The sequence below is a fragment of the Pelobates fuscus genome, chromosome 10 (genome assembly GCF_036172605.1).
Source record: "Pelobates fuscus isolate aPelFus1 chromosome 10, aPelFus1.pri, whole genome shotgun sequence".
In the NCBI taxonomy this organism is placed as follows: domain Eukaryota; kingdom Metazoa; phylum Chordata; class Amphibia; order Anura; family Pelobatidae; genus Pelobates; species Pelobates fuscus.
Window position 1 is genome coordinate 75,364,806 of NC_086326.1, and position 18,824 is coordinate 75,383,629.

An 18,824-nucleotide genomic window follows, 5' to 3' on the forward strand; every position below is an offset into this window, starting at 1 on the left:
TAAATGATCTTAAAGACAGCATTGACAGTCATGTTTCAGTGTTTGCAGATGACACAAAACTTTGTAAAATAATACAATGTGAGCAAGATATTACTTTGCTGCAGAGGGATTTAGATAGACTGGAGGACTGGGCACTCAAATGGCAGATTAATTTTAATGTTGAAAAATGCAAAGTTATGCACTTCGGCGTAAAGAATACACAAGCAACGTATACCCTTAATGGAAGCGAATTAGGGATAACAACACACGAAAAGGACTTGGGAATTGTTATAGACAACAAACTATGCAACAATGTGCAATGTCAATCAGCAGTGGCCAAGGCCAGTAGGGTATTGTCATGCATGAAAAAGGGCATTCATTCTCGGGACGAGAATATCATTTTGCCTCTTTATAAATCACTGGTAAGACCACACATAGAATATGCTGTGCAATTTTGGGCACCTGTTCTAAAGAAGGATATTATGGCACCAGAAAAAGTGCAGAGGCAGGCTACAAAATTAATCAAAAGGAATGGAACATATCAGCTATGAAGAAAGGTTAACAAATTTAAACCTATTTAGTTTAGAAAAACGTCGCCTGAGAGGGGATATGATAACATTATACAAATATATTCGGGCCAATACAAACCATTGTGTGGAAATCTATTCACAACCCGGACTTTACATAGGACACGAGGCCATGCGTTTAGACTGGAAGAAAGAAGATTTTGTCTAAGGCAAAGGAAAGGTTTTTTTTACTGTAAGAACAATCAGCATGTGGAATTCTCTGCCTGAAGAAGTGGTTTTATCAGAGTCCATACAGATGTTCAAACAGATACTAGATGCATACTTGCAAAAACATAATATTCAAGGATATAATCTTTCAATGTAGAGTAATAACTGCTTGATCCAAGGATAAATCTGACTGCCATTCTGGGGTCAAGAAGGAATTTTTGTTCTTAGCTTGTTGCAAAATTGTGCTTCAAACTGGGTTTTTTTGCATTCTTTTGGATCAACAGCAAAAAACAAATGTGAGGAAGGCTGAACTTGATGGACGCAAGTCTCTTTTCAGCTATGTAACTATGTAACTATGTAACTATGTAACTATGTAACCGTAATTAACCTCTTTCATATTATGTGCACCCACACTTATTATATATCATTTTATTCAGGGGAAACAGGACTTTCATTTAACATCAAATATTTAGGTATGAAACATAATTTAATATGAATAAAATATAAAAAAAAAGTGAGAAAATAAGAATTAAAAAAAAATGTTTAGTTCTACGTGACATTCTAACTGTGAATCTCATAATACTGTTTGCTTTTACTGCAATATAGTACACATATTTGTATTCAGAAATGTCTCACGTGTAAAACAGTACCCCCTATGTACAGGTTTTATGGTGTTGTGGGAAGTTACATGGTCAAATATAGCATGTTACATTTTTCAGTTTTTTCACATTGAAATTCGCCAGATTGGTTACATTGCCTTTGAGACCAAATGGTAGCCCAGGAATGAGAATTACCCCCATTATGGCATACCATTTGCAAAAGTAGACAGTCCAAGGTATTGCAAATGTGGTATGTCCAGTCTTTTTTAGTAGCCACTTGGTCACAAAACCTGGCCAAAGTTAGTGTTCATATTTGTTTGTGTGTGAAAAATGCAAAAAACCAATTTGAACGCCAATTATGGCCAGTGTTTGAGACTAAGTGGCTACTAAAAAAGACTGGACATACCCCATTTGCAATACCTTGGGTTGTCTACTTTTGCAAATGGTATGCCATCATGGGGGTAATTCTCATTCCTGGGCTACCATACGGTCTCAGAGGCAACGTAACCAATCTGGCGAATTTCAATGTGAACAATCTGAAACACAAGCCTTTTATTTCACTCTGTAACTTTTGAAAACACCATACAGCCTGTACATGAGGGATACTGATATACTCAGGAGACTTCGCTGAACACAAATATAAGTGTTTCAAAACAGTAAAACATATCACAACAATTATATTGTCCGTGTAAGTGTCATTTGTGCAAGGAGTTTTCCATCTGACACTTTAGAATACTTACAGAATTTGAACACATTTCCATAAAAACGCCAATGATCCAATTAAAGTAGTATGCTTGTGTTCTTTTTTGTTCTGTTTGGGTTAATTCCCACATCTTGATATTCAGGTGTTTCTTTAATGTCTATAAGATTGGTTGTGTTTTTTACAATTCCTTTGGAGAATACAAGTTCATAAACAACCCGTTCCCAAGTATTGGTCAATGAAAATTCTAGAGGTCTGCAACTAGTTTCTCTAACACTGAAATAATCTTCATTTTCCTGTGGTCCTTGGTAATCATAAACACTGCTTTGAGAAATTGAGCATCCTGAAGTGTCATTCACAGCCAACTCCCTAAAGAAAGGTACAAATTAGTATGATCAGTTTTTAGTAATTTTTAAGTTGTTTATAAGCCAGTATATAACTAAAATGCTATCTGACAGACTGCAAATGATCTAAGAAAAGGAGGCAAATAACATTGCAAGGTATACTTTTAAACCCCTTCCCTCATGTTAGGTGAAAAGCTACATTATTAGTAGTGATGTCGCGAACATGAAATTTTCCGTTCGCAAACGCGAACTTCCGCAAATGTTCGCAAACGGGCGAACCGCCATAGACTTCAATAGGCAGGCGAATTTTAAAACCAACAGGGACTCTTTCTGGCCACAATAGTGATGGAAAAGTTGTTTCAAGAGGACTAACACCTGGACTGTGGCATGCCGGAGGGGGATCCATGGCAAAACTCCCATGGAAAATTACCCAGCCACGTACAACACCAAGGGTCCCCGAAAGGTGACAACAAGCCCCCTGTATTTTTTTTTAAATGTACACTACTGTTACACCAGATATGAGTTGCACTGGTGTGACACTGTGCCCTGACAGGCCCTGAAATGCACACGTGTGAAGTAAACTGCTATTATTTCACAGTCAAATTTCTAGGTTTTTTTTTTTTAATGTACACTACTGTTACACCAGATATGAGTTGCACTGGTGTGACACTGTGCCCTGGCAGGCCCTGAAACACACACGTGTGAAGTAAACTGATTGCTATTATTTCACAGTCAAATTTCTATTTTTTTTTTTTAAATGTACACTACTGTTACACCAGATATGAGTTGCACTGGTGTGACACTGTGCCCTGGCAGGCCCTGAAACGCACACGTGTGAAGGAAACTGACTGCTATTATATTACAGTCAAAAAAGTTATTTTTTTTTTTAAATGCAAGCTACTGTGACACCAGATATGAGTGGTGGCACTGGGACCACCTTAAAAATATTGGATATCGCTAAAAATCATGATCACTATATACTTTCTCTACAAACCTCTAAAACGAACCAAACTACTCATCCATCCGCTATACCACTTTATTCCACTTTATTATTTTTTTATAATGTAAAGATATTTACATAATCCTATATTTACCAAATATGCACAAAGAGGTGTGAAAAATATAATTAAACGTACAAATGCAGACCTCTTTATCTTGCAACTAGGTCCCACCCAGTGGCATACATACCAGGGTCGCAGGGGTTGCGGCTGCGACCGAGTCCCGGCCCCCCAGGGGGCCCGGCCACCCTGCGACCCGGTATGTATGCCACATATTCTTCCAGTACTGTTTAGTCTCAACTCTGGGTGGGTCTTGCAATGAGATGTGGTGCATACACCTTGGATGGTTATTTGGTAAAGAGGGCATTGATTCTCTTAGCCTCTGTTTCTTTGGTGTATCTGCTCAGTCTGGTTGCCAGTGCTGTCAGTCTTTGCTTAGCTGTTTCCAGTGCCTCTGTTATGGGCATATCCTTGTACTTCCACAGCAGCCATGATATATCTCTAAACTTTTCCACCTCTGATAAGTTGCGCTTCCTTCTGTGTTGTCTTTTTCTTGGCTTCCAGTCATAGTATCCTTCTCTTTGAGCTTGATTTTGTAGTTAAGTAGATGGAGGACCACTAATGCTGCATATATGAGTCTGTTGGTCTCTGTGATAGTGCAGGTTGGGATTATGGACAATGCTTCATTAACTGCAGCTAGCATGCTGTCTGGTGGTTGCTTTCCAGTGATCTTGAGTAGAGATGTCCCGAACAGTTCACCGGGTCACCGCGGCGGGCGAACATATGCGATGTTCGGTCCGCCCCCTATTCGTCATCATTGAGTAAACTTTGACCTTGTACCCCACAGTCAGCAGACAAATTTCAGCCAATCAGCAGCAGACCCTCCCTCCAAAACCCTCCCACTTCCATGGCGAATAGGGGCGGACCGAACATCGCATATGTTCGCCCGCCGCGGCGACCGCGAACAAGCTATGTTCGCCGGCGAACAGTTCCCGGCGAACTGTTCGGGACATCTCTAATCTTGAGTAGTCTTGTCTGCTGGTCAACAGCTGCTAGTTTTTCTAGGATTTCCCTTATATCTGTTGTTATGCCATCTTGGGGTATGGATTCAGGTTGGCAATTCTCTGCAGGTAAGAATGTGGGTATGGGAATTTCCTCATGGTGCATGGTTGATTTTTTTCTGTAGTCCATTTATTTCCAGTTGTGACACTAGGGTGGGGGGTGCCATGACCCTGGTCTGGGGGCTGTGTGAGCTGTGGCCGCACAGTGCCCCATGGTAGTTAGGGTGCCGTGTGGCCAAAACAGCTCACACACGCTAAGAGCAGCTGAACTGGCCGCACGGAGGTAAAGTGGGGGCGGAGCTAAGCAAAACCGGTGCGGAGCCAAACTGGCAGTGGGGTCAGGGCTTAATATGGCCATTACCCGCTGCTGTTAGGAGGTGCAGCAAGATGTAATCCCTGCTAAGAGAAGGACTTCAGGGAATCCAGTCCTCCTCCAGCCCACTGTCTGTAAGTAAGAGTCAGGGCCGGATTAACATAGGGGCTGATGGAGCTGCAGCTCCAGGCCCAGGCCCATGGAATAGGCCCATTGATTTAAAAAAAAAATGTAAAAAAAAAAATATATATATTTTTTTGTCACACATTACTCTTAGGGATTCCACCTGGCTTTTATTTTATTGGCACAACCAGTATTTGAGGCTGCCTGGCTGGTGTCAATATTGCAGTGATACTGGCAATACAAATGCTGGTATTTTTCTCAGTATAAACAAGAGATTACTATGCAATACCAGCACTGGCCAGTAGGGGTCACTGTATGTGGAGACAGGCAGGGATAGGAAGTTCCAGAAAATCCCTCCCTGCCTATCTATACTCACTGATCTGCAGGGGTGCAGCTACAGAGAGTCCAGACAGCAACTCCCACCCTGCAGAGACAGCCTACAGCTCAGAGAAGTAAGGGATGGGGGAAAGGCTGCAAGGAGACATACACTGAGACACTAAGGGACATTGGAAGACATTATGACACAGACACATGGGGACACAGTGTCCCCATGTCTCCCAGCCAGTGTCCGTGGTGTCTCAGTGCCCCCTAGTCTCCCAGTGACCCCTAGTCTCCCGGTGCCCCCAGTCTGCCAGTGTCTCACTGTCCCCATGTCTCCTAGTGCCTCAAGTGTCTCAATGTCCACATGTCTCCAAGCTAGTGTCCCTAGTGTATGTGGCCCTGGTCTCTCAGTGTCCCCATGTCTCCTAGTGCCCCCATGTCTCAATGTCCCCATGTCCCCCAGCCAGTGTCTCTAGTGTCTGTGTCCCTGGTGTCTGTGTCCCCATGTCTTCAAGTGTCCCCTATTTTCCCAGTGTCCCCATGTGTCCCAGCCAGAGTCCCCTAGTCTCCCAGTGTCACTGGTGTCTCAGTGTCCCTAGGTCTCCCCGTGTCCCCAGGTCTCCCCGTCTTCCTAGTGTCCTAGTGACATGGGGACCCTGGGATACATGGGGACACAGGGAGACATGGGGCATTGAGACACTGTGACACATAGGATCACTGGGAGACCTGGGGACACGACACTAGGGGACACTGGGAGACATGGGGCACTGAGACACTGATACATAGGAACACTGAGACCTGGAGTAATCGACACATGGGGGCACTGAGTCATGAGGGTACTGGGAGACATGGGGGCACTGGGAGGAATCCATCTATACAGCAGAATCAAACTAAGTAGTTTTTGGGTGATTTTACAGCATTTTCTCTTATGTCACTCCTTGTGATTTACATCATGTGATGTCACCCATGCATATTTAATTATGCAAATTAGTAAGGCCGGTATGTTTTTCCAAGAAAGGTGGCAACCCTAACTACTTTTCACATACTCTTACTTAAGTATGGAAACGTAAGAGGGATGTATGGGAACAAAACTTGTGTGGACTGGCTGACAATTAATATAGTTAAAGGGACACTATAATCACAAGAACAACTACAGCTTATTGAATTTGTTCTGGTGAGTAAAATCATTACCTTCAGGCTTTTTGCTGTAAACACTGTCTCTTCAGAGAAATGCAGTGTTTACATTACAGCCTAGGGATAACTTCACTGGCCACTCCTCAGATAACTGTTAGAGATCCTTCCTGGGTTATGGCTGCCTACAATGCATCCAAACATTCAGTGTCTCCTCCCTCTGCATGCAGACACTGAACTTTCCTCATAGAGATTCATTGATTCAATTCATCTCTATGAGGAGATGCTGATTGGCCAGGGCTGTGTTTGAATCATGTTGGCCCTGCCCCTGATCTGCCTCTTTGTCAGTCTCAGCCAATCCTATGGGGAAGCACTGTGATTGGATCAGGCCACCTCTTCTAATGATGTCAGCAGACTGCTTGTGTTTCTGAGTCTAACAGCATGCAAAGTTACAGCTTCAGGCTTGAATACAGTAAGATTTTGCTATACTTATGGAGGCATGAGGGGCCCAGGGGGGCTAGATTGTGGTGTTAACACTATAGGGTCAGGAATACATGTTTGTGTTCCTGACCCTATAGTGATCCTTTAAGGTAATGCTGACTTTGGTCTCTCTAACACTGTGGCATGTTCCCTTTCTTCTACACTCACTACACACAGCTTTTCTCTGTCCCAGACTATATACCAGGAGCGTCTGCTTGTAGTAAGAAGGTAAGGAGACAAGTGGACCAGCGAGTGCTAGGGGACAGTCCTTAGAAAGCGTTGAGCGAGCGCATCATTAGATGCATTTATGCCAAGCTCTGGGTGCTGTCTGCATAGTATGCCCTTAGTTGGCCAGCTGCATGATTGGCAGTCAGCCTGACATGCATTCATGCCAGGCTGGCCTTCTAATTCTTTGGGCAGACATGTCCTCTTTTTGGGCATGTTACATGATTTGTGTCAGTGGTACACCCTTTTACCGTGCCCATTGACTTCCTGCTTGACTGGATGTTGCTGTTAGGGGTTATGGATTTACTTGAAAGATGAAAACATAAATTAGAGAGAGATTAGCCTAGGGTATGTGTTTTCTTATAGCTGCTGTTTTCTTTCTATCCAGCACCATCTCCATCAGATACATGACGCTTGGGAGTGTTTTACTGTTTTTGGTCGATATGATTCTGTAATTAGGCCCGTCATAATTGTCAGCACCAGGCCCACTGGGCTCTTAATCTGGCCCTGGTAAGAGTGTGTGTCTGTGTGTGTGACTGTGTGTCTGTGTGACTGTGTGTGTGTAAAACTGTCTGCCTCTAACTGTGTGTATGTGTGTGTGTGTTTGAGACTGTCTGTGTGTAACTGTCTGCCTGTAACTGTGTGTGTGTATGTCTGTGTGTGTAACTGTATGCCTGTAACTGTGTGTGTGTGTGTGTGTGTGTGTGTGTGTGTGTATGTGTGTGTGTGTAACTGTATGCCTGTAACTGTGTGTGTGTGTATGTCTGTGTGTGTAACTGTCTGCCTGGACCTGTGTTTGTGTGTGTGTATGTCTGTGTATGTAACTGTATGCCTGTAACTGTGTATGTGTATGTCTGTGTGTGTAACTGTATGCCTGTAACTGTGTGTGTGTGTGTGTGTGTGTGTATGTCTGTGTGTGTAACTGTATGCCAGTAATTGTGTGTGTGTATGTGTGTGTGTGTGTGTGTGTGTGTGTGTGTGAGACTGTCTGCCTGTAACTGTGTGTGTAACTGTCTGGCTATGACTGTGTGTGACTACCTGTAACTGGCTGTGTGTGTAACTGTCTGCCTGACTGTCTGCCTGTGACTGTTTGATGTTGCCTGTAACCGTGTGTGAATATCTGTCTGTGACTGTGTGCATGCGACTGTCTGCTGCTGTCATGTGTGTGTCAATGTATATGTGACTGTTTGCCTGTAACTGTGTACATGACTGTCTGTGACTGTATGTGTGACTGTCTGCATGTCTGTGTGCATGTAACTGTGTGTGTGTGTGTGTGTGTCTGCCTGCATGTGTGTGTGTAACTCTCTGCCTGTGACTGTGTGTTTGAGTGACTGCCTGTCTGTAACTGTGTGCATGACTGTCTGACTATGACTGTGTGTGATTACCTGTAACTGACTGTGTGTGTAACTGTCTGCCTATAACTGTGTGTGTGTGTGTGTGTGTGTGTGACTGCATGTGACTATGTATGCGTGACTGTCTGCCTGTGACTGTTTGATGTTGCCTGTAACTGTGTGTGTGTCAGGATCGGGACAGGGATCCAACACGCAGAGTACAAAGAGAGGAAAGGTACGTATACCGGGCCTTAGAATGGCCGGACTAACGTACCGAGAGTAATAGAGAATAGTCAGAGACAAGCCGAGGTCGAGGGAACGAGAAGACAGATAAGCGAGAGACAAGCCGGGTCAAGGGATAACAGAGAAGCAGGGTAGTACAACGAGCCGAGTCAAAACCAATAGAGCAAACAAGAATACCAGAGCGCTGAGTGACTAGACAAGCTAGAACCACGACAGGGCAATGAGCTGAAGTGAGAAGTAAGCTTAAATACCCTGGCTCTGGATGGTAATCACGCCTCTGACAAGTACCGATTGGATATCGGAGACTTGAGTGACAGGTCGCTCGTGATAGCGTCATGACGTCACGTATTGAGCGTCCTGCTAGAAAAGGACGTGGATTCCTCGCGGCCGGTGTTTAAGTGACTGGATGAACCGCGAGGAACGGAGGAAACAGCTCGCCTGGACGGATAAACCACCAAGTCTCTACCTCCCTTAGAGGTAGAGGCCTCAGGTACCCTGACAGTACCCCCCCTCTCAGATACGCCCACCGGGCGGAATGAACCGGGGCGAGATGGGAAGCGGAGGTGAAATGCTCTGCGAAGGCGAGAAGCATGAACGTCCTCCTGAGGTACCCAACTCCTCTCCTCAGGACCATATCCCCTCCAGTTGACCAGATATTGCAATTTTCCCCTTGAAATTCTGGAGTCAATGATGGAGCTGACCTCGTACTCCTCCCGACCCTCCACCTGAACAGGACGAGGTGAGGAGGCCTTAGAGGAGAATTTGTTGCAAATAAGAGGTTTCAACAAGGAGACATGAAAGGAGTTAGGAATGCGTAAGGCAGGTGGCAGAGCAAGGCGATACGCAACCGGATTGATACGAGTGAGAACCCTGTAAGGGCCTATGTAACGAGGGGCAAATTTCATAGATGGAACTTTTAGGCAAATATTCTTGGTACTCAACCATACCCTATCCCCAGGAACAAAAACAGGAGCCGCTCTTCTATGCTTGTCAGCGTGTTTCTTGAACAGCGAGGAACTATGTAATAGAATTTGCCGAGTCTGATCCCATAATTTCTTCAGGTTGGCGACATGATCATCAACCGACGGTATCCCCTGAGAAGAGGAAACCGAAGGAAAAATCGAAGGATGAAAGCCATAGTTCATGAAGAAAGGGCTAGAGCGAGTTGAATCGCAAACAAGGTTATTGTGTGCGAACTCCGCCCAAGGAATCAGACCGACCCAATCGTCCTGGTGTTCGGAAACAAAGCAACGTAGATACTGTTCGATCTTTTGATTAGTACGTTCAGCAGCTCCGTTAGACTGAGGGTGATAGGCAGAGGAGAAGTTCAATTTGATGCCCATTTGAGAACAAAAGGATCTCCAGAAACGTGAGACAAATTGAGAACCTCTATCAGAAACAATCTCTGAAGGAATCCCATGTAGGCGAAAAACCTCTCTCGCAAAAATCTCCGCCAATTCAGGAGAAGTCGGAAGTTTAGGTAATGGCACGAAATGGGCCATCTTAGTAAATCTATCCACCACCGTGAGAATAACAGTCTGTCTCTTGGAAGCAGGCAAATCAACGATAAAGTCTATGGACAAACAGGACCAAGGTTTCTCAGGAATGTCCAAGGGGTGTAACAGACCACATGGAGATGCATGAAGTAGTTTAGTCTTGGCACAAGTCTCACAAGCTGCGACGAACTCCTCAATATCTTTTCGAAGTGAAGGCCACCAGAAATCCTTGGATATCAGAGAGTATGTCTTGCGAATACCAGGATGACCAGCTATTTTACTTTCGTGAAAGCATTGTAAGAGCTCCAGTTGAAGTTCAGGAGGAACAAAGTTTCTTCCCTCAGGAGTGTTTCCAGGAGCTAGATGTTGTGACTTCAAGATCTGGTCAAGTAGCGGAGAATGAATTTTGAGACTGGTATTAGCAATAATATTGCATTTGGGTACAATGGAGGACAACAGTGGTTCAACTGAGGCAGAGGGCTCATATTGGCGAGATAGCGCATCGGCTTTAGAATTCTTTGACCCAGGTCTGTAAGTCAGAACGTAATTGAAATGGGTAAGAAACAACGACCAACGAGCCTGCCTGGAGGACAGACGTTTGGCCTCTCCGATATAAGACAAGTTTTTGTGGTCTGTCAGAATGGTAACAGGATGTAAAGTACCTTCCAATAAATGTCTCCACTCTTTCAAAGCCTTGATAACCGCTAGTAATTCTCTGTCACCAATGTCATACCTGCTCTCAGTACCGGTCAATTTTTTAGAGAAAAATCCACATGGATGTAATGGTTTATCAACACCCAACCTTTGAGATAGGACAGCACCTAAACCAGTCTCTGATGCGTCTACCTCAAGTAAAAAAGGCAGAGAAGTGTCGGGGTGAACTAAAATTGGAGCGGAAGCGAAAAGCTCCTTGAGAGTTTTGAACGCCAGGAGAGCTTCAGTAGTCCAATTCTTAGTATCAGCCCCCTGTTTGGTCATGTTAGTGATAGGTGCGATAATGGAAGAATAGCCCTTAATAAAGCGCCTATAATAATTAGAAAAACCAATAAATCTCTGTACGGCTTTAAGACCTTTGGGTAAAGGCCACTCTAGAATGGATTGGAGCTTATCCGGATCCATCTTAAATCCCTCCCCAGAGATCACATAGCCGAGAAAGGTTACCTGGGTTTGATCAAAGCTACATTTCTCCAACTTGCAGTACAAGCCATGCTGGAGAAGCTTGTGCAAAACCCTCCTGACTTGCTTGTGATGAATCTCAATGTCACTAGAATGAATGAGTATATCATCTAGGTATACAATGACGCAATCTTGCTGAAATTCCCTAAGAACCTCATTTATCAGATCCTGGAATACAGCTGGTGCATTGCATAACCCAAAAGGCATAACAGTATATTCATAGTGACCATATCGAGTATTGAATGCCGTCATCCACTCATGTCCCTGCTGGATTCTCACCAAGTTATATGCCCCTCTGAGGTCTAACTTGGTGAAAATTGTAGAGCCCTTCAAACGATCGAAGAGTTCGGTAATCAAGGGGATTGGATAGGCATTTTTAATGGTTATCTTATTTAGGCCTCGATAATCAATACAAGGCCTCAGAGAACCATCCTTCTTTTTAACAAAAAAAAATCCAGCCCCGGCAGGGGAGGAGGACCTTCTAATGAATCCCTTGTCTAAATTTTCGTGAATATACTCCTCTAGAACTGAGTTCTCTTTCGTAGATAACGGGTATACATGACCTCTGGGCGGCATGGTACCAGGGAGTAGGTTAATTTTGCAATCAAAGGACCTGTGTGGGGGTAAGGTATCGGCTTTCTTTTTGTCAAATACAGCCTTTAAATCTAGATACTGAGACGGAATTTGTGTCTCTGTAGGATTATCAGAGTTAGCCGCTGTATTGGTTAAGCCGAGAGGTGAGACTTTCCGCAAGCATTTCTCTTGACAATTCTGTCCCCACGAAACTATCTCCCCTGACTCCCAATTAATAATAGGGTTATGTCTCCTCAACCAGGAGTACCCCAGCACTATGGGAATAGACGGAGAAGAAATGAGCAGTAAGGATATGTCTTCTCTATGTAGGATGCCAACAGTTAAGTTAATCGGTATGGTCTCATGGAAAATAACCGGCTCAAGTAACGGTCTACCATCGATGGCCTCAACGGCCAGTGGTGTCTCTTTTAACTGGGATGGAATAGCATGCTTGGCAGCAAAACCCTGATCTATAAAGCTCTCAGCAGCTCCAGAATCGATTAGTGCCATAGTCTTAACTACTCCCTTCTCCCACTTTAAAGAAACGGGTAACAGAAGCCTGAGCTCTTTGTAGTTGTGAATAGAGGACAAAGTAGAAACACCCAAGGCCTGTCCTCTAGAGGAACTTAGGTGCGAGCGTTTCCCGAACGATTGGGACAGTTTAGGCGTAAATGACCCCTGACTCCACAATACATACATAAGCCCTCCCTTCTCCTGTACTGTCTCTCACTCTCTGTGAGATGAGTACTGCCTATCTGCATAGGTTCAGGAATACGTAAGTCCTCGAACTCAGAAATTTGAAAGGTAGGCGCTAGTTTAAAGGAGGGTCTACGGGTCCTATCTCGAGTGTTCAGCCTCTCTCTTAAGCGTTCATCAATACGAGATATAAAAGAAATTAAATCCTCCAAATTTTCAGGGAGTTCTCTAGTAGCGACCTCGTCAAGAATTACATCTGATAACCCATTCAGAAACACATCTATATAAGCCTGTTCGTTCCACTTAACTTCTGCCGCCAAGGACCTGAACTCTAGTGCATAATCCACAAGTGTTCGATTGTCTTGTCTAAGGCGCAACAGTAATCTAGCTGCATTGACCTTCCTACCAGGGGGGTCAAAAGTTCTTCTAAACGCAGCTACAAAGGCATTATAATTATAGACTAGTGGGTTATCATTCTCCCATAAAGGATTGGCCCATCTCAAAGCTTTTTCAATGAGTAGAGTGATAATAAATCCAACCTTCGCTCTATCAGTAGGATAAGAGCGGGGTTGTAATTCGAAATGGATGCTAATCTGGTTTAGAAAGCCACGACACTTCTCCGGTGACCCGCCATAACGTACTGGTGGGGTAATACGGGAAGAAGCACCTACAGTGGCTACCTCTAGACCTGAGACTGCAGGAGAAATAGAAGGAGTACGTGTCTCCTCAGGTGGATTACTAGCACGGGACAAAAGTGCCTGTAGTGCCAAAGCCATCTGATCCATCCTATGCTCCATGGCGTCAAACCTGGGATCCGAAGAACCAAGCTGACTGTTTGTACCTGCAGGATCCATTGGCCCTGTCGTAATGTCAGGATCGGGACAGGGATCCAACACGCAGAGTACAAAGAGAGGAAAGGTACGTATACCGGGCCTTAGAATGGCCGGACTAACGTACCGAGAGTAATAGAGAATAGTCAGAGACAAGCCGAGGTCGAGGGAACGAGAAGACAGATAAGCGAGAGACAAGCCGGGTCAAGGGATAACAGAGAAGCAGGGTAGTACAACGAGCCGAGTCAAAACCAATAGAGCAAACAAGAATACCAGAGCGCTGAGTGACTAGACAAGCTAGAACCACGACAGGGCAATGAGCTGAAGTGAGAAGTAAGCTTAAATACCCTGGCTCTGGATGGTAATCACGCCTCTGACAAGTACCGATTGGATATCGGAGACTTGAGTGACAGGTCGCTCGTGATAGCGTCATGACGTCACGTATTGAGCGTCCTGCTAGAAAAGGACGTGGATTCCTCGCGGCCGGTGTTTAAGTGACTGGATGAACCGCGAGGAACGGAGGAAACAGCTCGCCTGGACGGATAAACCACCAAGTCTCTACCTCCCTTAGAGGTAGAGGCCTCAGGTACCCTGACAGTGTGACTGTCTGTGACTGTGTGCATGTGACTGTCTGCTGCTGTCGTGTGTGTCAATGTATATGTGACTGTCTGCTGCTGCTGTCGTGTGTGTGTGTGTCAATGTATATGTGACTGTCTGCCTGTAACTGTGTGCATGACTGTCTGTGACTGCATGTGTGACTGTGTGTGTATGACTGTCTGCCTGTAACTCTGTGTGACTGTATGCCTGTAACTGAGTGTGTGATTGTCTGTCTGTAACTGAGTGTGTGACTGTCTGCCTGTAAATGTGTGTGTAGGGTTGCAGGGATTTTATAGAAGGGGGTAGGGGTTTTGTATTCGGACCGGAGTCTTTATAAGGGGGGATAAGCAGGGGATTTGTGGAAGGGGGTTGCGGGGGTTTTGTAGATGGGGCAGTACAGGCAGGGCCGGCCTTAGGGGTGTGCGAGCTGTGCGGCCGCACAGGGCGCCATGTAGCAGGGGGCGCCGTGCGGCCGCACAGCCGGCCGGGTTTAAAAAAAAAAAAAATATATTTTTTTTTAAAATTTGCAGCGGGGGCGGAGCTTACCGTGCGGCGGGGGCGGAGCTAAAAGCGCCGGAAAACGGCTGCAGGGGAAGCAGGAAGGAGTCCCAGCTTCCCCACCAGTCACCAGGAGCTGCACTGCCTCCACAGGTAACTGTGATTGTCAGGTGAGTGTGACTCTCTGCCTGTGTGTATTACTGTGTGTGTGTGTGTGTGTATGACTGTCTGCCTCTGTGTGTGTGTGTATGACTGTCTGCCTCTGTGTGTCTGTGTGTGTGTGTATGACTGTCTGCCTCTGTGTGTGTATTACTGTGTGTGTGTGTGTGTGTATGACTGTCTGCCTCTGTGTGTCTGTGTGTGTGTATGACTGTCTGCCTCTGTGTGTCTGTGTATGACTGTCTGCCTGTGTGTGTCTGTGTGTATGACTGTCTGCCTGCATAGGCGTGCGCACGGGGTGTGCCTGGGCACACCCTAATCCCCGCAGCACGCCTATGTATTGAGACCGGCAGGGGAGATCTCAGGATCTCCGCTGTCGGCTCATGCAGAGCCGGCGCTATCCGAGCGCCGGCTCTGCTCTCAGCCTTCCTCCCCACCGACCCACAGGCAGGGAGGGAGGCAGGAGAGGACCGGCGGAGCTCTTGCCAGCAGCTCCGCCGGGTTCCTCTCGCGAGATTTGAGCGTTGCCGCAGCAACGCTCAAATCTCGCGAGAGTGAACTCTAGCCCCGCAGGGTAGAGTTCACTCTCCACTGGACCACCAGGGATGGCGGTAGCATGGTCCCCCCTCCCTACATAAGGTAACAAGGGAGGGGGGATATTAACTAAACGGCACCTCACCTCACCTCCACTGGACCACCAGGGAAGGCAGCAGGAACAAGAATCCCCCCTCCCTACATAAGGTAATAAGGGAGGGGGGATATTGAGTCATGTACCCCCACCTCCACCCCCCACAATCACCCACACACATACAGCACCCACACCCACACACACAGCACCTACACACATACAGCACCCTCACACAGCACACACACACATACAGCACCTTCACACATACATACAGCACCTTCACACATACAGCACACACATACACAGCACACACACACACACACACAGGACCTACACACATACAGCACCCACACACACATACAGCACCCACACACATACAGCACCCACATACATACAGCACCCACACACATACAGCACCCTCACACAGCGCAAACACACACATACAGCACCCACACACACAGCACCTTCACACATACAGCACCCTCACACAGCGCACACACACACATACAGCACCTACACACATACAGCACACACATATAGCACCCCCACACACACAGCACACATACAGCACACACACAGCACCCACACCCACATACAGCACCCACACACATAGCGCCCTTACACGCACACGCATACACACACACACACAGCAGTGTGTGTGTGTGTATAAATAAATATATATATATATATATACACACATACATATACACGCGGCGTGTGTTTGTGCTTTAGGGTGCACACCCTAATGCAATAGGCTGCGCACGCCTATGTCTGCCTGTGTGTGTCTGTGTGTATGACTGTCTGCGTGTGTGTATGACTGTCTGCCTCTGTGTGTGTCTGTGTGTATGACTGTGTGTGTGTCTGTGTGTATTACTGTCTGCCTCTGTGTGTGTCTGTGTGTATTACTGTCTGTATGACTGACTGCCTCTGTGTGTGTCTGTGTGTATTACTGTCTGTGTCTGTGTGTATGACTGACTGTCTGCCTGTGTGTGTCTGTGTGTGTGTGTGTGAGACTGTCTGCCTTTGTGTGTCTGTGTGTGTGTGTGTGTGTGTGTGTATGACTGTCTGCCTGTGTGTGTGTGTGTATGGCCGTCTGACTCTGTGTGTGTCACATACAACCAATACACGCATATCACACACTGTTAATACACCCATTACAAATATCACACATAGCATACATATCACACACAGTCATCACACCTACTATCACATACACAGACAACACAAACATTACAGCATACATGGATGACGGGGGGGGGGGCGCTGTGAAGATTTTTCGCACAGGGCGTCTAAATGCCTAAGGCCGGCCCTGAGTACAGGATTTGTAGAAGGGGCAGGACAGGGGTTTTGTAGGAGGGGGCAGGGCAGGACAAGGGTTTTGTAGGAGTGTCTGAAAGCGGTTTTGCAAAGTTTACAGATTGTAAAAAAAAAGAAAACATTTAACATTTGTTACAGGATTTTTTTTGGGGGGGGGGGACGAGGAGGTGCCAAGCACAGGATCAGCCCCGGGAGCCAAATGCTCTAGGTACGCCCCTGGGGTGGTCTCTTATTCATCTATGCATTCTCTCAAACAACTCATGTGTGTTTTTGCTGGAAATGTTCAATGCTCTAAGAAATTCTTCCATGTAACGATTCAATTGGTTGTTCAAAATCGATTCTGGGATTCATCTTATTCTGATATTATATCTTCTAGATCTGTCCTCCAAATCTTGTATTTTACTTTCCATATTCCTAATTTTTTACTCCATAGCCAAATTTATATATTTTTGGTCTTCTACTTAATTCTCCAGTCTTTGGATTTTTCCTCTGTTTGTTTGTGCCCATGTTCTGTATCTCTACTTTTAGATTTTCTGTACTTGTCTCCATTTCCTTTTTCATTTTACTAAAGTGCATCTCGAAGCATTCCTGAAGGTATCCTGTACCTTGACTGAGTAACTCCACCAAAGTTCGCCATCAATGGAATCACCGATTCTGATTATATCCTTTCCCCAAATGCCAGTCAAGACTTGGTGAATGGGTTAACAACACTTCATTGTGAAAATGGACACATTTTTTTAGGGACACTCACAACAAGGGGTCATCAACATTGACAATAGGTACTCTCCCTGGTGCCACTGTGTTGATCAACTTGAGAATGACTTTATTAACTTCCAGAAATCAGGACCCCTTTCAGAAATAACCCCAAAACATAAGTTTCCTCTACAATAATGGTGACAAATTAAATATCCCCAGACAGGGCAAAATGTCCAAACAGTGCCTGGATTGGATGTACCCAGCCCAAACAATCAGTGAGTGAAGTTTGTCCAGGTCACAGCCACTCTCCAATCCAACTCAGTATCCCATGCTGCTGCTAGCTAATGACCGGTCAAAGTAAATGAATCTGGCTCTTGGTGCACATCAATGGCTCTTTAATTTCCCTACCTCCCCTCCAATTCACATTCTCCTGGAGGACTGTGTAAATGAGAAGCACTAGACGCAGGTTTGTTCCGGGTTGCTGCATCATACCTGTCCAAGTTAAAGTTCCATGTGAACAGCAAGTAATGTTGCTGAATGTATTGTGGCTGCACCGGTCCGCAGTGCAATCACAGGCATGGAAAACAGAGCACTCTGCTGCAAGGGAGGTGTTGGACCAGGGGGAGGAGGCAACATGACTACACTCTTTTGGGTGAAGTTTCACTTTGAGTCATGCACCAGTTGTTAGTTTGATTGGGCAGTAATAATAATAATCACACCTGTAATAATATGTTTCAATACATTTGTATGTGCTTTCCATACAACCGAAAGGGTAATACTAATGATAGCTTCCTGTAAGTTAGTTTGAGCATTGCTGTCTTGTATCTGTCAATATTATTTTGTCTGTTAGTGGCTTGTTGCCAAATATCTCTATTCCATATTTGTAAAGAATAATGTAACACAGTTATTAGTTAGTTAAATACTAATGGTGTATGTCAAATGTTAAAATGCTTGTAAAAATAATCAATAACAATCTTGCATGTTTGTAGTGATGGTTTAGGGCACTAGAAAATATTTTTTTCTTAATTATTTTGTAATTGTGTTTCCTTTTATTTTGGAATAATAATTAGCATCCTGTAGGATTATTGTCCGTCTGTAAAAAAAAAAAAAACTTTCATTTTTAACTGTTCATTCATAAATCTCATGAAAAGCTTTCCAGGTTGACTTTATAGTTAAAGGAATACTATAGTCACCTAAATTACTTTAGCTAAATAAAGCAGTTTTAGTGTATAGATCATTCCCCTGCAATTTCACTGCTCAATTCACTGTCATTTAGGAGTTAAATCACTTTGTTTCTGTTTATGCAGCCCTAGCCACACCTCCCCTGGCTATGTTGACAGAGTGTGCATGAAAAAAAAAACTGGTTTCACTTTCAAACAGATGTAATTTACCTTAAATAATTGTATCTCAATCTCTAAATTGAACTTTAATCACATACAGGAGGGTCTAGCAAGCTATTAAAATAGCAGGGGATAAGAAAATCTTAATTAAACAGAACTTGCAATACAGAAAGCCTAAATAGGGCCTCTCTTTACAGGAGGTATGACTAGGGTTCATAAACAAAGGGATTTAACTC

At 44.9% G+C, this 18,824-nt stretch overlaps 1 protein-coding gene across 1 annotated transcript in view; it reads right to left on the bottom strand.

Moving 5' to 3' along the window:
- Positions 1-2,023: 2,023 nt before the first annotated feature.
- Positions 2,024-18,824, bottom strand: part of LOC134574475 (uncharacterized) — an 85,149-nt gene continuing 68,348 nt past the window's right edge. Inside the window, exon 17 of the mRNA XM_063433571.1 lies at positions 2,024-2,381. Coding sequence (XP_063289641.1) covers positions 2,093-2,381 — 289 coding nt within the window. The 3' untranslated portion in view covers positions 2,024-2,092. The remainder of the gene's footprint in view (positions 2,382-18,824) is intronic.